General features: G+C 42.6%; 1 protein-coding gene across 3 annotated transcripts in view; it reads right to left on the bottom strand.

Annotated features, from left to right (window-relative positions):
* LOC133346095 (potassium voltage-gated channel subfamily H member 2-like) overlaps window positions 1-25,357 on the bottom strand; it is a 181,835-nt gene that overhangs the window by 3,856 nt on the left and 152,622 nt on the right. For all 3 annotated transcript variants that reach the window (XM_061557480.1, XM_061557478.1, XM_061557479.1), the window contains 10 exons: window positions 19,016-19,450; window positions 12,370-12,560; window positions 11,080-11,297; window positions 9,828-10,027; window positions 6,420-6,672; window positions 4,625-4,830; window positions 4,226-4,325; window positions 3,447-3,779; window positions 1,681-1,864; window positions 654-852 (listed from right to left, as the gene is read on the bottom strand). In XM_061557480.1, coding sequence (XP_061413464.1) covers window positions 654-852; window positions 1,681-1,864; window positions 3,447-3,779; window positions 4,226-4,325; window positions 4,625-4,830; window positions 6,420-6,672; window positions 9,828-10,027; window positions 11,080-11,297; window positions 12,370-12,560; window positions 19,016-19,450 — 2,319 coding nt within the window. The remainder of the gene's footprint in view (window positions 1-653; window positions 853-1,680; window positions 1,865-3,446; window positions 3,780-4,225; window positions 4,326-4,624; window positions 4,831-6,419; window positions 6,673-9,827; window positions 10,028-11,079; window positions 11,298-12,369; window positions 12,561-19,015; window positions 19,451-25,357) is intronic.

Here is a 25,357-nt window from a genome sequence, read left to right as displayed (position 1 = left end):
GTAAAGGTGGAAAAGAGGTAGTCCTGCAATTCCTTGCTCATGCGACTGCTCGCACATGGCCCTCCACCCGAGAGTGAGCACGAGAGAACCCCTCTTCCACACACTAACCAAACGCGTCTTGGAAGAGGTAGGAGTACTCACACTTTAACCCACCACACAAAACCTGCTGATTGACCGTAGTGTACCCATGTATGCCATACATTTCCACTGTACCTATTTTATTCCCATTAAAAAACACTACAGTATTTGCACAAAGCTGCAAGGTGTTGATTTGTAACAGCTTTTTGGGTAGCAGGTGGCGCAATGGTAACACTTGGTAACACTTGTGCCTCACAGCAAGAAGGGCCTGGGTTCGATTGCCGACTCGGGCGCCTTTCTTGCATGGAGTTTGTATGTTCTACCTTTGTTCTGCATGGGTTTCCTATGTGTTCTGCGATTTCCTTCCACAACTAAAAACATATACAATGTAACTGGTGTCAGCCAAACACTCAAAATGTTGAAAAATGACCTGCAAATTACTCCATTGGGATGACACAGAACATCATCCCCTATCTGGAAAATGTAGCAAGACCACCCTGAAAAACCTAGGCTTTCCTGGGTAAAAAATCATAATAAGAATTTTTTTTTAATGATAATCACGTGTCAAAGGTTACCTGGCTGCTGGAGGCAGTGGTTACTTCCGAGTGGGTGGAGACGGCCGTGTGCCCTGACGGGCCGGCACGGTCACAGGCTTCAGAATCGGCAGCGTGATTCGCAAGCGACATGGCACTGTACGCCGGTGGCACCAGCACTGCTTGTCTCTGTAGCAGCTGCAGGATGACCCCGACATCTGAGGCCATGCGTGACTCCAGCCTGTGGCCACCCACCCAAGACAAAGTTACTTTTGTTTTATTTGAAGCTGAAATTAAGTAGTCTAAGCAGTGCCTGGATAGGACGCTGCCTTCAAATATTTTAGCAACCGATCATTTGGCAAGGTCATGCATGTACTGCAGTAGATATATTCATGCCTGAGAGATAGTGCAAACTATATAAAACGCGAAGTGTTTAATGATTCATTGATGCCTATGCTCAAAATGTGCATTGCATCAAGCTTGTACCAAGTGATCATATAAATGTCATAAAACATATTTTTTTATATTTAGGATTCAACATAAAAAATGAGAGACAGTATAAACAAGATGGCAGAAACATGGCTCTGCTTAGAACTTCATATGCATATTAAATATTCGTGTTACGTACATTAATAAAGCATATTAAAACTCTGCAACAAGGGGCAAACGTGCTACCGCTTGGCCACGTCACCGCTAACTTTAGCGATGTGTAATGAGACCGGGAGCACAATGTGTAACCGTGAAAACAATAACTTTTTAAAATTAACACGATGCACGCTTAGCGAGGACCAAGATACGAAGCAGGAACATGCTCACGAACCAATCCACGCGCAACTCTAACCTTTTACAGTCCCCGCTCTCTCCTTTTAAACCATGTGTTCTCCCCTCAAACGTCCCCTTACCCAGAACTCCCTTTGCATTTCTCCATCTACTTCCAATTACGGATATCCATCTCCTCCCCACAACTTCGTTGACCTTGCCATTACGTGTTCGGTTCGAATTTCGAACCAACCACTTCGCAGGCTCCCGCTCAGTGGCGGCGAAATAAATGTGGCTGCGCAGTTTGTACCTGCCGAGTTGTTGCTGCATCAGGTCGAGTCGCCTGTCAAGTCTCTCGTGCGGAACCTCAGTGCGGCCTCCGCCTTCCCGCAGGACGTCCTGCTCGGACACGGAGCGCTTGGGCACCTCCTGGTACTCGTGCTTGCCTTCACCCCACATGCTGCCCAGCATTGCCGACACTCCCGATAATGCTCCTGCACGGAGGAAGAAATGAGAACCCCCAAAAATTCACACACAATGTACGTCTGTGTTTACATGTCGTTACCCATGACGCTCCACAATTACGCAGAATTATTTTGCGTACAATATTTTGCATTTGGATGGTGTGCTCTTACCAAAAACATCCGGCAACCCACCAACATTTGTGTAACAAGCCACGACTGGTCCAGAGTTTTCCTGTTTAAAGAAATGCTGCTTATATGTGGTACTAGAGGGAAGTACCCGGCGTTGCCCGGGGGGAAAATCTATTTCAAAACTTCTCTTAAAAACATAACATATACTTACACAAAAACTAAGCTATTGTAAAAGTCCGGCATGCCATTTGTCCGTCAACAAATTCCCGTGGAGAGCCCCCGGCCTTGCCTAGATTTCCCAGCCGGCCGAGGTGGCACCTTGGCAGGCTGGGATACTATACCCCCCCACTACCCGCTCTACAGTAGTAGTAACTACAAACTCTACAATAGTATCTACCTACTCTACAGTAGTATCTAGTCCACTCTATAGTCGTATATACCGACTCTATAATAGTATATATCGACTCTATAATAGTACTAACTTCACAGAGTGTAGTGGTGAGGCCTAGTCCCATGCAGAGCCCCCGGCCTCGCCTAGATTGCCCAGCCGGCCGAGGTGGCACCTTGGCACGCTGGGGCTGGGCTGCTACCCCCGCCCCCCCCCCCACCATCCCCCCGCCCGCTCTTCAATAATGTTATCTAAGGTAATAGTAGTATCTACCGACCCTATAGTAGTAAGTGCACACATTGGGGAGAAGAGGACATCACACTGTGAAGAAATCACCTCAGCATTGTGTATTTTGTTTGCATTTTTAATGCGAATGAGAATTAACCCCCCACCGATCAAGTGTGTGCGTTGCTAGGGCAACCACCACCACGGAGCCAGCTAACCTGTGCATGCGCAGATGCGTGCTCTGGCGCCACCCTGTGCTTATGAAGGGGAATACATTGTTCATTTAACTCCTTTAAAGTTGACAGATGTGAAATTTGAATAGCGCTTTTTCATCCGGGGGCATACGGCGTGATATCCGTGTACTTTTTCGATTCGTAAACCCCAGTGTCAGTTAAAAACGTCTCAAGGTACCCGCGCAGACAGACAGACACACACACAGACAAAAATTACTTATTTTAGGTAAGATTACGCAAAACAAGAAAATGCTCTGAGCACTCAGTCAGAAACTCCCGAAAGGAAGAGATATTTAGAACTAAACTATTTATATTTTTGCCAGGTAAGGCCTACTGAGCTATAAAGCTCTCTTTCAGAAGCTACCTGGCCACAAATAATAGCTCAACAAAGTGGCTTATCATCCCATGGAAATTTACAGCAGCCAATTACTCGAAACGCATGTTTCTAAATGTGGAAGAAAAAAATGGAGGACCCGGAGAAAATCCATACAACCACGGGGAGAGAGACATGCAAACTCCAACTATAAAGGTGTCAGGGTCGCGATCAAACCCACAACCTCCTGCATACTCGGCAAGGTAGTTAACATCTTGCCATCATGGCGCCCCTATTCAGTGTAAAAGGAATGGAAATTCTCACCGGAGATGAGGCCTCCTCGGTCCCGTGGCCTCACGGCAGCCGTGAGCGGTGAGCTGAAGCTGAGGTCGGCCGGTGTGATGTCGCAACCGGCGCACTCCGGGGACAGCTCCACGATTCGCGACACTGCTTTCACAGCCTCGCCCCCATTGTTCTTTTCCTTCGCGGCGCCACCGCCGCCGCCGTCGTCGTCATCTCCTTCTCCTTCGCTGGAAGCCGAGAAGGTGGTGGCACTCTCCTGCCGGCCCGGCCCTCGGCGCCCACCTCGCCTGCGAGGCCTTCGCGCCGGCCACATGTCGCTCGCCTTGGCGTCGCCGTCATCCTCGACCCTCTCATCTGCGAATGAGTAACGCGCGTGTGCGTGTCTAGAAATCGGTCAAGGAGTGCACTAGTGTAGTCGTTTGGGAACTGTGCTTTGAAGCTGGGCGATCCAAGTTGAATTCGCGCGCACGAACAATATCAGTGACTAATATATGAGCTAGTTCTGGGCCTCTCTTAGGTCGATTCAGCCTTAATGAGTACCTGGTGTGAGACAAAGGCGGTCGGCCGTGGTGCTGTCTTCCCATCCCCTCGTAGGCTGTGCCGGCCTTCATAGGTGACCGCTAACAAAACTTGCCCTAACAGTTTGTTAAAGGCTATACAGAGGATCTTTGTTTTTGACAGATCGCCCCATATAAAGGGTTTAAAATTCAAGATACCTGAAATTAGTGCCATAGCATATGTTGCCAAATACGTGAATGGAAATATGTGAGTGTAAATTTTTTTAATGAGAGATTTTGTACCTTTTTCTGTTCGACGCCTGAATGACAATTTCCGTTTTCTAAGTTTTCCATAAGCTCCATCGGACTCATAACTCCAAGGGGATCTGGGGATCATTTCAGTCTGTAAAGCCAGAGATATGAACATTAGATGCATCCATTATCTTTAAAAGGTACAGTAAATTAATTAGCCAAGCAAAAATGTACAACTCAAAACAATTCGTTTACTTATCATTTTATCGACACAGTTGATACTTCACAAATAAGAGAGGATAAAACACACACACATTAAAATAAAACAGGAAAACTAAATGCTATGTACTGCTTAGTTACATACGAATACATATACTTAAGCATGCTAATGTGAAAAAAAAGATATGTAAGTTGCATGCTCTGCATGCGTAAAGTGAATTCATATTTTACTTTTGAGCTTATGTCTCGCAGGTTGAAGGTAATCTCCAGGCTGGGCCAGAAGTGTTCGGAGAATTCCGGGTACATGTCCAGGACCTCCAGCATGTCCTCGCGCACAATCTTGTGCAGGTCACAGTAGGTCAACGCCCGCACGTCTGCACTGGATTTCCCGGGACGCGAGTACTGGTTGACGGGCTCTCCGAAAATGTCATTTTTACCTAATGAGGAAATACAAATTGCTCGCAGTTATCAGGAGTGAAAGGAGAACTTTGGTGGAAAAACGACCCCCCCCTCTCGGGGTCTTTGTGATAAAAAAAAATTAATACCGTATAACAAGACGCTCCAGAAAGTAAAACGGGCACTCCGAAATTGTGCTCAGTATCAATAAAGTTAAACAAATGTTTTCACACACACACCTACCGGATTATAAGACGCACCTCCAACTTTTGCATCAACATACAGACGCAAAAGGTGCATTATATTAACTCGAAGTATGTATCGAGTAGTTCTATGTCCTTGGCTTACGAATTAATTTCATACCTCTTTATGCAAGAATAATGTAAGTTGAGCTTCTTTCGTACTGTACGTAACCAATGGTGCTAATCGGACGTGCGGGGTAAGGACAACAAACTAAACACAAATAGCAGTTCTCAATAAATTAGTTTTAAAATCTAAATTAAAAAATGCATAGCTCCAATGGCTTCCTGATATCGGAAGAGCGGTACAAACGGCCGAAGCGCATCTAAAAGCGCACGATGCAGTGGCCGTCTTTGTTCGATGGCTAGCCAAAAGCCGCTGCGAAAATGATTATAATGATTGTAAATGTGCATAATGCCAAATCTGGCAATGGTAATGCCGTTTTGGAAACGTAACATGGGATGAAAAACAATTGCAATATTGACGTGCTTATTACAGCAATTGCAGTACCCACCAATCATCCAGCAGGTGGCGGTACAGAGCTTGCTCAGCCACAGCATGGATATTTGGCGATTGAAAATAAAACAAATCTAATCTTGGTTAACAAAGACGACCAACGGAAATTCTGGATTCTTAGGGATAACCGTAACATTGTAAACATACTAGTTTCTGTCCAACTACATCCTGGACATCTGTGAAAAATAACTTCATCGCTCATGGGCCGTAGATAAATGACGTCACTCGATTTTGGACGATTTTTGACCCCCCCGCCCCAAGTCACACGGCGTCACAAAAAGTCAGACCCCCCCCCCCCACAAATATGACGTCACAAAGCTCTGCCCCCCCCTCACCCAAAAATAGAAACCTGCTTCAAATCGCTTTAAACTATTGTCATTGTAGTGCGTAGTTAATGTGGCGCTGCACTCTGACGTTGTAGGAGAAACATTTATTTAAAAGTCTATTTGATTAAGTAGAACGTGTTGTCTATATTTATTTAAAGTTGCGCATTTTGTTGTGACGTCACATTTCTCAACCCCCCCCCCCTCGTCACACATCGTCACAAATGTCTGACCCCCCCCCCCTAGGTGCGTGACGTCATTTATGGACGGCCCCTCATAGGATTCCTCCAGTCTAAATAAAGATTCTAATTCTGACTTAACACACATCTCCTTCGCTCTCCGACGTGTTCGTGTTTTGTAGTTGTACCAGTCTTGGGAGCTTCTTCGCAATCTGAATTCTTCAGGAACTAAGTTCCTGAGAAATATCTCGGCAAGTGGAGCGAAAATGCAGAACACCATGCCCAACAATGCGCCGGGCAATGCAAAAATACATTGTGGGAGAGACATACAGCAACAACTGCAGAAAACCTACACAGCTTAAATCTCCCTACCCAAAATTGCCACCACAATGTCCTCGCGAAGGATCTCGATGGATCCTCGCGAAAGGAAGTACATGGCTGTGATGACGTCCCCGCTGTGGACCAGCGTGTCTCCGGGTGGCGCGTGCGTCGTCTTGAACTTCATGGCCAGGGCGCGGAGGCAACCCTTGCTGGCCCCATTAAAGGCCTTGCAGCTCTCCAGCAGCGTTCGGTTGAGGTGCAAACAAATGTCAGCCTGTAGACACTCGGGGAAGCCTTTTAACACCTGCGTAACGAGAAGGGATTTTGGACTACAGTGAGAAAACGGAGGTTGAAAGGATATCAATGAATGCCCCAAACAAACGTAAATTGCGGCAAAGTCAGATGCAGATACCTAATGAGGTCCTGCACGTATTTTTGTGCAGTATAACACCACTAGATAAGTGCAACACTAAGCATGGTAATATGATTCAAGCAAGGATGATTAATATGTATACAGCGTATATTTGCACCGATTCAAAATATTTTATGCAAGTTAGCGAATGTCACCACAACGCATTCCAAACATAAAAGCACAGCAAGCTCCAATGCAACCAACACTTATAAATGCTTTTGTAATTAAGTAGGTAAATAAAAGCCATATCAATCTCTTAAAATTGCACTGTTCATAATACAAAACTTATTTTCATGTCATACACTAAAATAATGGCATCCAGCATGCTATATGCACCCACCACCTTCACAGGTAACAACAACAAAGGCGATGATGTCTACATCATTCAGATGCGGAAACCACAGCGCATGATTTGCTCCACCGCAGCCAATAACGCACGACAGCACAATGCACCGCATACAAAATGTCATTTGCAGCCGACTTCAGGTTTTGTAAGCGCCTCTCGAAACCGTGTGCAGAGCTTCACTTTGCATAACTCTTTGACACAGGACTCGAGAGTAAAAAAATCACAAAAGAGTTGGTGTGAAAATGAAAATCTCCAAAGAAGTTCAACATAAAAAAATCAAAAACGTGTCTACTGCGTACAGTTGTCATACGGAGTGGTGTACGGGGTTTTCCTCTCTCCCCCATGTGAGATAATTTGTGCGCCAGCATTCGTGCCAGTTCCTCTGAGACAGCATTGTCATTGCCTTGCACTGTGGTGGTGTGACTGAGATTGGCAGTTTTGTGCTTGACAAGATGGTGCCGCCGGTGCCTGCAGCTTGTTCCACCGCACGTCAAAGCTTTTTCATGAACAGCATCAAAATCTGGCACAGAAACTTGCACTTTGGTCCCTGGAAATTGTGTGTTCAAAAGGCAATTTTTCCAAAGTGCTATAAATAACTGTCTTGCTTTTGGCATTGCTTGTTTTAAAATTTCGACCACGTACAGTTGTTTATCCACGACGTTTGTGAACAACACTTGGCGATTCGTTCACTGAAATAAATCACTGGCATTCTTTCTTCAAAAAAATCATCTTGCATGGCCTTCCCCATGGAAAATCATTAATAACGACTTGGCTCAAAGCATATTTCATTGCTGTTAAAACCAATTAACCATACATCTGCACCGTTTAGGAATGTTGGTCATGTATACACACAACACACCAAAAGGTCATACCTACAGCGAGATGTACAGTAATAGTTACATAATTTAAATGTATTCATGAGCAGTTATAACTTTGTCAAATAAAAAATACCATGCGATAAAAAGTAATGCTAAACAATGTGTAACTTGAATCTACTTCCTAATTGTAATGTCGTCAACTTGTTTTAGGCTGAGTCAGTAAAGCAAACTCAGCAGCATACGGCACCAAAGGCAATGAGGCAGGTGGATTTAAAGCTTTACTGCAAAAATCATAGACATGTTTTAAAATATGAATCAGAATCTTCCTTTATCCTGGAGAAAATCCGATGAGCTATGAAGCTCTTTGTCACGTATGTCCAGTAGTCACAGGTGTGACAAATGGAGCTTGCCCCTGACTCTTCAAACGTTAACTGAGCTTGACTATGTCAACTGCAACATTTATATTGCCAAGTGATTTATGGACATTGGTATTTCCTGCAGTATCACTATATCCACCTGGCATCAATGTCAGAATGTTCACTTAATTGCTGCCAAAGACTGCACTCATTGTTGACTGCCAACAATCCAAGTAAACTGTGCTCACGTGATCGCCATGTCTTACACATAGCAAGTCATGGACAGGTGTCTCAGCTGAGTGGTTAAGCAGCGAATTGGTTCTGCTGCCATGAAGCTGAAAGTTTCTCGAGAAAGTCCACTGCATGGTTGGCGAAAGGCCCCTTACTCTTGAAGGACGGAAATATAGATTACAGGTAGGGATGTGTCTGTGCATGCATGCATGCTTTGGATTACACAGGCATAGCAGGCATCAGGCATCACGACGAGGAAGGTTTCTCAATCAGGTAAGGAAACAAGCAGGGCCCCTCCTTTGTAGTCATAACTCTTTCCAGCAGACACTCGTGAATGTGAGAATGGAAAATACTCAGTGGCAAAAAAAAGCCTTAAAAACAAACCTTAGGCCAATGACAAGGTACCGACTGAATTGCACAGGTCCATGAAAAAGCTAAGTTGTGGACCCTCTTGCATGGAAAGAGTTATAGACATTTATTCGGTTTGCATTTATTACCTCCTGTAGATATTGCAAAAGCACGTCCATGAATGAGCAGGGAGGTGGAGGAAAAACGATGGCCGGGTTAAGCACAAGGTCACTTGCAGCCCCCGTGACATGGCAAAGCAGAGCAAGAGGAATGGTAGGCTAATGTGCCTGGACCGGAGGATAGACACGCAGACATTTTGGCCTTGGCACAAAGACTCGTATTGCTTCACGCCATCCACTGTGCATCAATGACAGAATGCATGTTTTATGCCATCAAATATATGCCAGTGCAGTGAGCATACCTTACATGATTTAACCTACGGCTAATATGAAAAACGTGTATGGTTGGACACATGCCGAGCAAGAAAAAACAAAAAAAACAGGTATGACGAAATGTGTTGTCGTGACAAATGCATAACTAAAAAAAACACTCACAATGGCTAACCGGTCGGGTAACATCAAATGAAACTTCATTTGATAGACGCTACCATCCCATGTCTGCGACAGTGTTCCACAACGCACTCACTCGTAAGTGGCGTTGAAGAGGGAGAACCGCAGGAAAGTTCATTGTTAAAATTCCATGATCCCAAAACAACAGGTCGGCAATGGCGCTGTCGAAACGGCTGTTTGTACGCTCATCACAAAGCATCGTGCTTCTGAAGGGGACATTGCGTGTGTCCCGTCTCACCACCCTCGCTCTGTCTATCACACACTCTGGCACGGTCGGCAGCTGCGACGCGAGCACACTGCGACCACCAGCGGTGCCACGGGAGCGAGCTCTGGCTGAGCGATCGCCCCCGCCCCCCCCCCCCCGCGGCCGTAGCCATACCATGTTCATGTCGATTCCATTGGTGTAGGACCAGGCGTGCTGGAAGTACTCCTCCAGGCGCTGCCGCAGTGGGTTGGGGATCTGGTGGAAGCGGATGAACTCTTTGACGCGCAGCATCTGCGTGTGGTAGCGCGCCGTGCCCGAGTACAATCGCTGTATGATGGCCGATACGTTACCGAAGATGCTGGCGTACATGAGGGCTGTGCATTATGGAAACACGTACAAAGACGCGCGCACACACACACACCACTGCCATTAGTGGGGGTCTGGCAACACACTCGCCATTCCAGCGAATCATCATGAGATCCGGTGGAGCTAAGCCAAGAGCTTGGCAGGATGGAATAAGAAATGAATGTGTACCCTGCACTTAAAATGCCGTGCTGCTGCTGGTACGATATTAATTTTAGTTTCAAAAGTGTTTTGTTCTTTCACAGTTAAGAGCTATTCGCTTCGTCCAAAAGTTCCCAAAACATGCTTTTACCGGGTATTTCATAAGTCATTCATGATTGAATTTTGGGTCAAAGGGCGTGAGTAAAATGGCGTTATACACCCTCCTCCAAACAACAGGCAATTAATAAAGTTGTCACGTGAACAAATGTGCCAGTTTACTGCTGCTTCAACACACTGGTATTTTGTAGAGAAATCCACAACATTTAACTGTTGGGTGTGACGATTTCTGTTAACTGCCTGATGATGCTGGTTATAACTACCAGCAACATGTCGTCCAGAGGTCGCTGATTCGATCTCCCAGCGCCATCTGGTGTCCGCCCAGCAGTATAAATGAGTACTGTACACCACAGTTAGTCGATCGCAAGGTCACATGTGGTGGAGTAAAGTGCGAGTATTCACGCTGCAGCCCAACTTGCTAATCCAGTTGCACCCACCGCTCTTTCTGGACACATGTGCCCCGAGCTGCGGCAGCATCTGTCAATCCCAGATTGGTCTCTTCAGCAATCTTCAGACCCACAGATAATCCAACTTTTCTCGGGAAGATAATCATCCTCGATTGCAAGGGATAGCCTATGATGATGTTGAGTATTCCCACCTCTCACCAATATGTCTGGCCAGTGTGCAGCAGTAGGACGAATACCCTTCTAGAAAGTCTCTCTCGAGTCTTCTCTTGTCCCTCCACCAGCAGTGATGTGAGCAACAATTGCAGGGATGCATCTGTTACCTTATTAAATTCACAGCTTCATCAATAATGAGCACTCACAGAGGCGGGGGGGGGGGGGGGTGAAAGCGTTCAACTCACATCCAATGAGCATGACGCAGATGGAGAAGATCTTTTCGTAGTTGGTGTTGGGCGACACGTTGCCAAAGCCCACACTTGTCAGGCTACTGAAGGTGAAGTAAAGGGCTGTGACGTACTTGTCCTTGATGGAGGGGCCTGAGGATGTGTCTGAATCGTTGTAGGGCTTTCCAATCTGGCCACCCAGTTGATCCAGCCACCCGATGCGATCCTTCGCTAAACTGCGAAGCAAAAAGGTACGATCCACGTATTTCACGCTGATGGAAAATAACATAACCTGTATATTTTCACACTCACAAGGTAAACAAGACAGGCTGCGAGATGGAGTAGCCCTAAGTGGAAAAATGGTAGCCTTTACTTTGGTGGTATCAATAATAATTAAAAAAAATGTAAGCGGTTGGACGAAGTCACTGGAGCTATACACTTTAAAAATCTAGATTGAAAACTCGTTTCTTTAGAACTGCTTTTTATGTTCAGTTTGTTGTCCTTCCCCTGCACCTCTAATTATCATGGTAGGCTATGTACGGTGTGAAAGAAGTTCAACATTACCAAAACGTAAACGCATTGTCTTCATTAAACATTACTCTTTATCAAAGGTTAAGGCCTTGCAGATTCAAAGTTAGGCCTGTCCTGGTTTTAATCGGATTGTCCTCTTTGATTCAGCTGTCCTGGGAATGTGTTAGTCTTCCTGGGACATTAAAAGTCCCGTTTTTTTAGTCAGTTGTCTAACAACTGTAATACACCACATAAGACAATGCCTGTACATGTAGTTTTCCACTTCTTTCCCTGTTATGTCCTGGATTGTTTTGTACCTCTGCGGTGGAAACCCGAATCCCAGCACTGCTACATTTGCACATTTCCATTTCCATGGCAAACAATAAATCAACCTTCAAGATTTAGAGAAAACTGGAAAAAGACCATTTAAGATGACTTACCTCATCAGTTTTGGAAGAATGAACAATCGCCAACTGAGACGCAAACTCTACAGTCATTAATATAATAACTTTTACTGTTGAATAGACATGAACACATGCATGAAGTACAGACAAAAAGCTGCCACAGTAGCATATTAAAGGTACACACGCACAAACTAGGGTTACCGATCGTGTGAATTATATATCTCTGCTCAGGCCACAATGAGTGCACTTTTCCATTGTTTCTTTGTGTTCCTTATTTTTAAAGAAGAGACTTGTCTGAATGAGAACAAACAAAAAAACACCTGGAGGTCCTTCCATCTCAGTAGCCAAAGCCAGACGGTGCGGCTAGAGAGGTATTGTATAAGGGTGATGTTACCTGTCCACGGGGCGTTCCATGTTTCCAATGGCATACCAGATGCAGGCCAACCAGTGCGCGATGAGTGCAAACGTGCACATGAGCAGCACGAGAACGGCCGCTCCATACTCGGAATAGCGGTCGAGTTTGCGCGCGACGCGCACCAGACGCAGCAGCCGCGCCGTTTTCAGCAGCCCGATGAGCGTTGTTGTCTGCGTTACGTGCAAGCACAAACAACGACAACGACATGCATCATTTGCCACTAAGTAGCGGTGTTTGTCACCACAGTGCTTGCGCCAGGCTAGGTGTACATGGAACAGACGCAGGTGGTATGGGTTAGTTTAACACGTAGCCTTTCGCGACCAATATAATCCATAATATAGGTATTTTGGGTTAGATCGCGTAAATATATAAATGTGTCGTTAAAACCCGCCACCACCCGACACAGCCAACTAGTAATATCTGGTACAAAAGATTTATTACCGAAGCTATCAACAGAAGGTGTGTACAGGATTAACTGCACGTGTGGTAAATGTTATGTTGGGCAAACAGGACGAATGATCAGCACGAGACTAAAAGAACATCAGAGAAATATTAAATACTCCCAAATACAACTGTCAGCAGTAGCAGAACACGCGTGCCAACAAGGACACTCAATTGATTTTGACGTTGAAGTTCTGTGCAAAACTAGCTACTACTGGCCAAGACTAATTCGAGAATCTATCGAAATTGAAATAAATAAAAATAATTTTAACAGTTCGGATAGCTACCGCCTTAGCGCTGCATGGAAGCGAATCGTCAAATAATACATTGTTTAAATGCATGCCTATGAAGGGCACCATACTTCAATAGGGATCACTGTTGGTAGGATATTTTAATAAACACAATAGACAGGAAGGACAAGATCAAAGGGCTCGCATAATGCACATGCAGAAGCGTGGTCACCACATCTGCGCCTCTATATAAGGAACAAAACAGTTAGACTCCTCCACAAATCTGGCTGTCGCCTGATGAAGCTAGTTGTAATTACTGACGAAACGTCGTACTCAGATTGTAAATGTTGTGACTTGGCTCTCCAACAAACCGGTGTGCTGTACTAGTGACGAATGGCCACGTTCTGTTTACGTGACAACCCTTACTAGTTGGCTGTGTCGGGTGTGGTGGGTTTTAACGACACATTTATATATTTACGCTATCTAACCCAAAAAACCTCTATAATGGATGTTATGGGTGAACTGATTGAGATGAACGGCAGATGCACCATCTGTGCTCCCCACTGCACCAGCTTGCTATATTTTATCCACCGGGTGCTCTGCACGTTGTTGTGAGCATCGCTCCTTCGGCCTACATTGTTGTTGGAGGGCGAATGCCTCGCAATCGAGCACACATGTACATCCATACACATATTTATGAAAATATATATAAACATGATTTTTTTTTATTGTTGTAAATATCATAATTGTTACATAATTTTGCGAATCAACTGATTTGCAGTTAATTTTGAATGAACGGGTATTCGACACTATGCTTAGTTAACATAATGATTCTCTTTAAGCCGCTGCTCTTGGGCTTTTGAAGTTCTTCACGCGCAATTTACTAACATCAAATCCCCACGAAATTCAAATTATACTTATCTGCGCGTAGCATTACAGCCTAAAATCCACGTCACATTAACTATACAGAACAGCTTGAGCACCATAAATGATTCCACAAATTCCCAATAGCGCAGATTAAAAAAAAGAAGTTATTAAAGCGAACTCATCAAAAAAGCCATTCTGGTACCGAGCCAAAACGTTTCAATCTGCTCTTATTTGGTTTAAAATGTCCCATTGATTCTGAAAATGTGAAAATCAGCAAGGGAAGGTGTAACTCATCAGCATTTAATAGAGGTGTAAGTATGTATCACGGAGGGTGCGGGAAAAGCGGAACACGTGTCTAAGTGAAGTGACGACACTAGCCAGCAATCATGACAGGTTTGAAACGTGTATTTTTGGTGTTTTGCTGAGAGAAGGCTTCTGGACACGGTTAATGAAAAAAGAAGTGCGCATCACCGGCTGGTGTATCCATTTCTAGATAACCCCTGCAAATGCCAAAGACCTCCTTATATTTGGTTTGTTGAAAAATATTAATACTGTATGACCTTCTGACACTCAGAACACGGATGGCAAATCCAATATATCATACGCTGTGCTGTTCAGCATGAAGTGAATTACACAAATTAATAATTCAAAAGAGATCACTGAGCTGCTAATAACTTACTGGCCTCATATATATCAGTTATTTTGTAATATATTGAAATAAATAAATAAAGGCAATGAATGAGTTCATTAACACAACGTATCTCATGTTTAAAGTACTGTACAGGACAGTCTCATTACAACGTGTACAATGGATTTCTGTTTGCTTAATTGTAACATGAATAATAAATTATGACGAATATATTTCCAGGGCCAAATATTGTACTTCAATGGGAAAATACAATACACAAATAAGCGTAACCCCTGTCAAGCCAGTTCAGGGTTGATGGATTCGGTAACCTTGAATTAGTCTTGCAGTGTTATTTTGTGCTTGTACTAATGCAATGCCATTGATTGATAGGTGGATGCAGGCAGTCTGTGTGCTAATCAGGACCGCTACCGCAAACATAAATTACTCATTAATCAAGTGAAGCATCATTACTTGCCTACACTCCAGGTAGTGTTCCAACGTCAAACTACGTGTTCGAGGCACCAGCCAAACATACTTACCAAGGCACATGAATTTGAAAAGCTATCCAGCATATATAGATTTCTAAAAGTCAAATTCTTGTTACCCATCCTGCACCCCACTAAACATTTGTGATTCATCATCATCAGCCATGATCTATCCACTGCTAGATGAAGGCCTCGCCAAACCGTCACCATCTCCACTGGTATTGCGGTGTGACAATCAGTGGTGTACCATTCGGCTAAACATTTGTCAAAATGTCTCACTCCAGATTTGGTTTCGAACGATGTGCTGGGAGCTCCTTCAGGAGCTCATGAAACTCATTAAGTTCATGTTTTATAGTGTATTTGTTGAAGCAGGTGAGAACTCAAAAGATCAGGATAGTCCCATTTGCAATAGTGACCTGGGACATTAGTCTGCCAGTTGGAGGCCTATGATTACGATGTTTAATCCCAATTGAGGAGTTTGCGGGTGTTTTTTTTACGTTGCAGATATCAACTGTGAAATCGGCACAAACGCTGGCCTGCTCTTGTGAAGATGTCAGCGGGATCTTTAACGTTCACTGCGAAGCAGACAACGCGTAGTAGTAGTATTATGATGGTGATTACACACAGCAGTAATAATCAGGGCGGCCGCTGGATTGGAACCATGAACCGAAACTTTGCAGCAAGTGGCGAGCGCGCTACCGCTGGGCAATGCTCTTGTTGACGTTCACAAGCATGAGCACAACAATTTGTTGGCTGTGCTTTCAGGTGCATGCAAACAAATAGTGGGGTTATGAGTGCAGATCTGCATTTCCCAGTCGTAGCAGCAGAACAGAAGAACCTCCATGTGCAATCCTTAGTATAGTAAATCACGGCAGGGTGGATTAAATATGTGAGGCTCCTCTGCTTAGAGTATTTTGAGTTTATGTGATAACTGCTGTGGGTGCAAACATTGCTTTAGTTTAATCATGAATTTGTTGTGATGGGTTTTTTATTTATTAACAAAGGCTTAAAATGTCTTATTGGTCACAATAATTCATCACCGGCTTTAACAACATTATTTATTGAGACAAACACACTTCTGCATGTTCGTCCGTTATTGTAAAATATATTCCTGTTTGCAATTGGCAATTGCAGTACTATATATTGACCCAAAAAATGCGAAATGCTTAAAGCTCTTATGAATTTCAGAAATAAAGAAGCTTCAATTTAAAAGTGTGGTAAATTACGTTGAAAGGTACTTCACTTATCTACTGCTGAATGTTATTAAAAACACAGCTCATGATTTAGATTTTTGCCTTCCAGCAAACCGTTAGAAGAGTATACCCTAATCATCCTATTGAACAGAAATGTATATCTCACAACTGCTTAAGGCAGTAAAACTGCCTGGGCAAAATGAGAAGCCATATGATTGAACGTAATAAATCATAGCATGCGTCATATCCTTCACCAAAGCTGACAAGGTCACACGCACCATAAACAGGATGCGTGAAAGAGTAATTCCAATTCAAGGTTATTGAATAATTAAACACTAGAAAGGAGTGAAGTACTAAATAAAATACATGTAATTATTCGCAACCATTGTGTCCTTTTGATCCTGCCATGTGTGTGACGTGTGTGTGTATGTGTGTGTATGTGTTTATATAGTGGGGAGCGAGAGTGTAGCGGTTAGCGCGCTGCGCTGTGAACCCGGCGACCCGAGTTCGATTCCCGCTCACGGCCAACACCAGTGACGATTATCTGAACCGCTCCTGGGCATCCCCTAGGTCGACTCAGCCTCAAATGAGTACCTGGTGCGGTGTGTAAACATCACCACTAGGGAGACAAAGGCGGTCGGGCGTGGTGCTGGCCACCCACCCCCTCGTGTACCGTTGCGGCTTTCATAGGTGCTCGCTAACAGCACTTGCCCCTACAGTCTGTTAAGGCTATACGGGGGATCTTTGATCTTTATGTGTTTATATGAGCGGTAGTGTAGCAGTTAGTGCACTCAAGGCCAACACCATTGACGATTATTTGAACCGGTCCTAGGTCTCCCCTAGGTCGACTCAGCCTGAAATTAGTACCTGGTATGATGTATAAACATGGCCACAAAGGCGGCCGGGTGTGGTGCTAGCCACCCACCCCCCTCTTGTGCCGTGGCGGCCTTCACAGGTGTGAGATAATAGCACTTGCCCCAACAGTATGTTAAGGTTATATGGGGGATCTTTGTCCTTGTTTTTTTGTTGTAAATGTCTGGTCTGGTGCTTGTTGTTACTACGTCTAGTGCGTGTCAATATGAGATGAGCCGCTTTGGTGGAACGCGGCTGAATGTGCTGGCAGTTTGTTGTGATGTCATGTTCTTAGCACTCCGAGGTTTTTACTTTTGCAATGTGTTAAGGGGATATGGGTCAGTTATATAACAACGAGTAACATTCACTAAATGATAACATGTAAGCGGAACCGACTTCATGTCACACAGCCACATATGGCCTGACACTTTGATGGCAAATTATATATTTGAATCACTGAAAGCATCTTGGCTGAATTCAACTGAATTATGAACTGATTTTTGTTTATATTTTTGGTTCTTTCGGTAAAGTCACGTAGAAGGGAAATAATAAAATAATATAAATATAAAACAATAAAAATTCTCACGACGTTTCGACTGCAACATCATCACAGCAAGAAAATTTTCAAATTTTCAAATTTTCTTGCTGGGGATTTCACACCTGATGATTATTGCTTGTGTTGCAGTCGAAACGTCGTGATCATTGTTATTGTTTTATATTTATATTATTTTATTATTTCCCTTCTACGTGACTTTACCGAAAGAACAAAGAATATGAATCCCTGCAGTCACGAAAGCTTTAAATCAAAATTAGATTTTTGTTTACTTTGAGTCTAAACCCCCAATAGTGGTCCTGATAATAAAATGCATGTCAACACGAAGGCGGAAAATATTAATCACTTTTACAAACACAAGTAAAAGTCAGATCCATGTTCTAGTTATTTAACTCAAAAGTAAATCAAAAGAGTTGTGTGAATCGATGAAGGAGTTGTTCAAAACATTATTACGGTTATAATACAACACAAATTATTCATATTATGCTCACAGAACTCAACAGTGCAAGTCGAGTGCATGTAGCTTGATATGATTATTTGACATATATGGTATCGTCATAACCACCATTAGGGTATTATACTGAAAGACAAATAAATAAACAAATGGGTCGAGAATAGATTTCACTGAACTCAACGAAAATAGTCGCGTTCAGTGAGCATTACATCAACGTCTGGTGCCGTTAAAGCTGTCCTTGAAGTTTTGATGAATTCCTTAATCTAGTCACCCAGTCCACCAATTCAGAGCTATATTGCATCATCAGGGAAGCACATAGTAAACAAAACTAACGTTTCATTTTAAAATGTTTCCAAATATTTTAAGCTGTAACATCCATGACTTATTTGAATAAAACGAACCAAAATATAATGATATTGTTATGAAATAACCATGAATGGTGTCATATAGAATTATCAATAGAACTATTATTAATGCATATTTTTTTCACCTTAACATTCCAGTGAAAGTTAATATTCATACAAACACATTTTACTGTTAAAGACAATAATGATATATGCATTTTATCTTGTGGAATAAGAACACATAATGGTCATAATTGTCAAATTATCGTCTCACACAGCTGGGATGTTTTGACAAATTGCCTGTCCCAAACAGTGTGCTCACTCACAGAATGTAACATATAATTTGGTCATGACCTTTGTGACGTCAAAGGAAGTGTAGATGTGACATGAACATCCTTATCATGCCACAGAATATAAATAACTTTAGGGAATTCAAAAGCACAAAGCATTGGACATAGAGTACTTATGATAACAACAGCATCGCCTGGGTCAGTTGAGATTTCCTCGAAGTATAATTACACAAAGGGTTTTCTACCGAAGGCAAACGAAACAACAAAAGAACTAAACTTTTTACGCACCTCTCCTGAGCCAGAGCCGGAGCCAAATATGAGCAGGTCAAAGGGAATGGCTGCCACCATGTCGATGAGGAACCAGCCTTTGAAGTAATGAATGGCAATCTTGCCCGGGTGGCTCACCACCTCTTCATTCTTGTTGATGTAGGTGGTGCGAAAGTTGATGAAGATGTCCACCATGAACATGATGTCCACCATGAGGTCGACGATGTTGAGCGGATTGCAGGAGTAGCCGCACTTCTGACGCTCGTTCTCCACCTGCTGATCGCTCAGCAGGAAGGCAGCCGAGTAGGGTGTGAATATGGCCGTGTATATGACGAGCAGAAGGATGAGCCAGTCCCACACCGCCTTGAAAGGGCTGTAGTGCAGGATGGTCCACTTGTGGATGCGCGGCGCCTGCAGCTTGTACTCCGGCAGGACGTCTGCTCCAAGCGACAGGACCTTCGGAGCGCACAGCACATCAGATTGTAAGGCAACCGTGCCCCCCGTAAAATGGACATTGTAGACTAAGGAGATGCTGTAAACTGCAATACGGAAATGGAATACGTTTTGAATCTCTCCTAAGCTAATGAGCGAGGGTGAGCTGGAGAAAGCTATAAAAATATGAATGCATGCATTGTATTTTAAGCATTAAAAAACTATTTTCCAGGTAGGATTTTTAGACTAAGCAGATCGTGCTTTTAACTTCGTTTGACTGTTTCATTAGTTAATTAAAATGTGCTTAAAAATGTTACGTGACGTAAAAATTACTTATAAGAGTTTATTCAATGTCATAAACTCCGGTGTACTAAACATACCTTTAAAATATACATGACATGTAAATGTTAGAAACCATCCCAGGCAGCATATATAAAATAAAAAAATGTAAACAACAAAAAAACTACAGAAAAAATACCCAGATGGGTCCATGCATACCTTTGCATCCCATCCCTCCAACTGGCCACCACCTATGTTTTGCTTGCTCTCTGTCATGCCCTTGTTCTCTAGATATTGACTCAACGCTACTGTAACGTGACGACAGTTCCATGTGCTGGGGGCCAGTGACTTACACAGCCACAGCAGTATCAGTTGGGAGTGCGAAAAAAATAAAAAATAAAGCCTTTTCTCCTTGCCCAAGGCTTATCTGTGGTCACAGTGCCAACACCAATCACCGGTTGTCATGGACAGACATGTTGTATTCACAGGAACATATGACCCACCCGGACTGTTCAATTCAAGGAACGCACGCAAGTTGCACCAGTGATACTAATGGTTCATATGAACGTGATTTTTTTTAAACACTTATAAAATAGATTTGGAAATAATGCTTACTTTTTATAGATGTTTTTGTCGACTAATATTGCTTGAATGGTAAAATCTGTATGTATGAGCCCATCCACCCTTTGTATGACAAGACTAAGAGTGATTTTCGCTTGAGAAAAGGTGAAGCGTTGAGATGAATTTTAACCCAAAGCATATGCAGGCAGTATAATTAAAATATACGCAGTGCTCATATATAAATACTGTAAAGGGTAAGCATAGTTTCAGTTATACAAACTAATCATTTAAAATAATTAAGAACACAATCTGGCACTCTTTAAATTTTTTAAAACATCACAAATTTAGCACAAGACTAAAGATACGAGCTACTACACACTCTAATGTGAGAGAAGAGTGCATTATAACATCGTAACGGTGACTCTAATGCAGAGATGGGTCGATGACTGGCAAATTTGGCTTAGGGATGAGAGATTAAAAAGTTGAGCATCTATTAGAATTCACAGCCAGTGAAAATACAGGGGGGGGGGGCAGGGGTTTAAACTTATTGCAGGTGAAACCAAGACAGTTAACATAAATACATCTAGCACAGCACTTAATCGAATTTCGGTTAAATATAAGTAAATAATGAATACTCATTTGTTTGTAAAACTGTGTTAAAAGCATGGTCCTCTATGCAAGTTTAAAAAAAAATCAATACGTCGAGCGGTTGAATAAATAATTCGACCCCCAACTGATCCAATCTGCAATTCAATGGGAGCTTAACTGGATCAAGTTTCTTGACCCGATTTAAAGAAGATGTGATATCCCAATCGTTGCATTTTCAATGTTAGTAAACTACTGTAACTGGAGAAAATCCACGACCAGAAAATACTGAAATATGTGCACAATAATAATGTGTTTGCTGTGCTGTTATCTCCTGACCTTCTCGCCACCCAGTGGGTTGGGAGGGCTCACAAATCTGTGTAATTCACCGACACTAACTCCAAACTGCTCGGTATTATGGTCCACATTACCAGCCCCCGGTACTGTACTGAAGAAGCTTGGCTCAATTTATCACTCGGCCTTAAGATTTGCATTGAACTGCCTATATAGGACCCACCACTGCGATCTCTACATTAGGTCAAACTTAACATCTCTTAATAATCGACGGCTTGTACATCAGATCTTATTTATTCACGATGTACTTGTAAAAAAATCTGCAGACTACCTGCTGGATCTCCTCACTGTTTCAAAGAACAAATGTGACCTAAGGTCTCGCTCATTTACCAGCTTCACAATCCTTATTGGCGTACAAATACTGGAGGAAGGGCCTTTGCTGTTGATGCCCCCAGGGTCTGGAACGCTATCGCCAATAAACTGCAACTTGGATCACTATCTATGAGATCTTCACTCAAAACTGCTCTTGAGGAGCTGTACACCCCTAACTGCCACTGCTATGCAGAGTGGCCTGAAATCAAATGCATCGCTCTGGATGACCGCTGCAATGTATGATCTTGAGTTTTGATGATAGTGTGCTGATCTTTAAAGGTGCATTGAAAATGTTTGATACTCCTGCTGATACTGCTGCTGTTATGGAGTGACTCATGCTGCCAGCTATGGCTGCACAGTTTGGTCGTACATGTTATGTATATCGTTTATTGTTAAATTTAAATCCCAGTTCCTATGATCACTGTTACATTGTTTTTATAGCTTTATTTTGGTGATTTCGAAAACGTATGGTTTAGCCATGTTTGTTGAAGTATAGAGTTAGCATGATAACTTTAACCTAAATTGTCTTATGGTTGTTATTGTTTGACTTGCATCCCACTGGGATTTTTGCACACAGCGTTGATATACGGTGTTTTTTTCTGGAAGACTTTACTGTTTTTTCCTGGATTTTAAGATGTTTCTTGTTCATGTGTTTTGTTTGTTGCGGTTGCACCCGAGTCAAGAGCCGCATGGCTCACAGGGCTATACCAAATAAATGAAACTGAAAAACCACATTAAAACAATACTAATCGATTCACGAATTGACTCATTACATGTGCAGCCACAATCAATTCCACATTATCCACTATAAAATAGTAACATTTTCATTGAATTGTGTGCAATGATTCATCCCTCAGCTATTCCAATGCTACAATTACAATTACTACAGTATTCGATTCAAAAATATATTCTCTCTTGTCTTGTTTTCACCATCTTGTTTGTATTGTTTCCCATGTTTGGTCTTGTGTGTTTTAACTTCAGAACCCTAGTTTATAATCTACGTGTCATTTTCATAAATAGTAAATTCAGTCTGATACGCATGATTCCATGCAGATATCGTGAGCTTAAAACTCAATTTCAATTGACTGGATGCATTTCACATGTTTAGTTTATTATAATGTAAATGTACATTAGCTATTAATAAAGCATCAAACAACAACGTTCGGCATCACTCATCTGAGACGTTGCGATGCAACGTTCTGTGGAGCTTCAGCAGGCACAGCACTAATCACTCACTATCCACTCAGATTGTAAATGTTGTGGCTTGGCTTTCCAACACACCGGTGTGCTGGACTAGTGACGAATTGGCCAAGTTCTGTTTACGTGACAACCCTTACTCGTTGGCTGCGTCGGGTGGTGGTGGGTTTTAACGACACATTTATATATTTACGCAATTTAACTCAAACCACCTCTATTATGGATGATATTGGTCGCGAAAACCAACGTGTTAAAATCACTATCGACTTTGACAACGTGAACCAGAATGCAATATATACATGCACTGCATGTTGAACTTCTTTCGCATCCGTACGTAGCCAACCGTGCTAATCGGAGGTGAAGGGGGAAGGGCAACAAACTGAACACAAAAATAAATCCTTAACAAATGAGTTTTCAATCTAGATTTACAAGTGCACAGGATGGGCTAGGGGAGAAGAGACGGGGGTTTTCCTAAGAGAGAAACGGCAGCAGGTTAGCGAAGATGATTGTTTTAGTTGGATGGCCGTTGCTAGTTTTGTCTGGATCGTTATGGTCAAGGGGCAGAGCTCGAAATGAAACATGCGTTGAGACTATTTAGATTATTTGCTGCTATAAGTGTCCAAATGATAAACCACTTTGTTGAGCGATCATTTGTGGCCAGGTTGCTTTTGAAGGATAAGTTAAATTTCGATTTAAAGCTTTCGTGACTGCAGGGATTCATCTTCTTGGTTCTTTCGGTAAAGTCACGTAGAAGGGAAGTAATAAAATAATAAAAATAAAACATAATAAAATAAAATAATTCTCACGACATTTCGGCTACAACGCAAGCAGCCGTCTTCAGGTGAAGAATGAGACAATGCCAAGCTAGGAGCTTATATATAAGCTGCGTTGGAGGTGGAAGAAGAGCGCCTTAACAAAAGAATGTGCATATGAAGAGGAATTGAATATGCTAAATTCCATGAATATGCTAAATTCCTCTTCATATGCACATTCTTTTGTTAAGGCGCTCTTCTTCCACCTCCAACGCAGCTTATATATAAGCTCCTAGCTTGGCATTGTCTCATTCTTCACCTGAAGACGGCTGATTGCGTTGTAGCCGAAACGTCGTGAGAATTATTTTATTTTATTATGTTTTATTTTTATTATTTTATTACTTCCCTTCTACGTGACTTTACCGAAAGAACCAAGAAGAAGGATAAGTTAATACCTCACTTGGCTTTGTCTGGTAGGTTGGGGATGGTTTTGTGTTGTATTTGTGTGTGTGTTTGGGTCATTTGCTTACCTTTCTTGTACTTTTCACTCCTATCGTGTTTTTCTACTGTTTGTTGCTGTCACGTTCTTACCTGACCCGAATTGACATCTGTAAAAAAGAGCTTTATAGCTCATCGGATTCCTCCAGTATAAATAAATATTCGGATAAAATATTCTGATTCCGAATCGGCTTCGTGAACTCCTCGTGGCCCACAGTCAAGGGCCCTCCTCCACACTTTGCCTCCTCGTGTCTCGCCGCATTTTCACTTCTTTTATAGGTGTATTAAGTTTGGTGTGCTTCCTAGGGATTTTATTGTTGAGTTAATACTGGTTCGGATGTGATACGATCGAACCAAAACGGCGTCATCTGATCTGAAATCCAATCACGCGCGATGCTGTCAGTGTCCATCTAGTCATCTGAACTGATGTACTTATAAGGCCAAACAGTCAGGTAAATGCTAATTCTTTATCAAAGCGATGGTGCACTCATAGAAAATAAGTAACAAGTTTAAGTTGACCATAATATTCACAAATAATTAACAAGCCTCGGGGTCAATTTAACCAGAGACTTGCAAGTATAAGATATTGTGTTCATAATCCACCAATGCTAATGGGAGTTTTAAAGTCAAATTGAAAAGATTATACAAAATATTTGCTCAGGGATATAATTACCTGCTGACTAAACATAAAAATACCAACCCGGCACGCAGCACTTCATAAAGCTTGGTGAACAAAGATAAAACCATTGAAGATGTAATTTTATCGTTTCCAGTTTTACAATTACAAAATGAAAAATAAAGATTATTTACGGCAGTCACCTTGAGTAACTTTAACAAACAAACAAAAACCCATTATGTATAATAAAAAGGTCAGTATGTATGCCCAAAAGAGGCTAAACACTATTGCCCTGAAGGCAACTTTGGGATGCTATGTTCCACTCTTTTGTATGAGTGGGAAATATTACGTAAAATAATATTTTTTTTATCGAATCATGGCCAGGATCGTGAAAATTCATCGAATCACTGGGAGGTGGATGAATATTAACAGACCTAACACTTTGAGAACCTCCCCAGTGATTAGTGGACTGTCCGTACATGAGATTATTTACTATCATCATTAATCACGGTCAATCCACTGCAGATCAAAGGCTACCCCAAGCCACTACACCATCTCTCACGATCCTGTAATAATGACACAGTAATTGACGTAAGACCTGTATAACCTGATTTCATTTCTCCATCTCCTCTGGGACAGTCTCGGACGCTTTCCATTCCTTGGGTGTCACTGCATTATTCTTGACCATCAGCCATCAATATACATAATCTTGGGTGGCAGGATAGCGACACATCCAAATGCTAAAAATGCACCTGCAAATTACTCAACTTGGCAAAA

The sequence above is a fragment of the Lethenteron reissneri genome, chromosome 23 (assembly GCF_015708825.2).
Source record: "Lethenteron reissneri isolate LAM-NWPU_2019-01 chromosome 23, ASM1570882v1, whole genome shotgun sequence".
In the NCBI taxonomy this organism is placed as follows: Eukaryota; Metazoa; Chordata; class Hyperoartia; order Petromyzontiformes; family Petromyzontidae; genus Lethenteron; species Lethenteron reissneri.
This window is presented reverse-complemented; position numbering and strand designations above follow the sequence as displayed.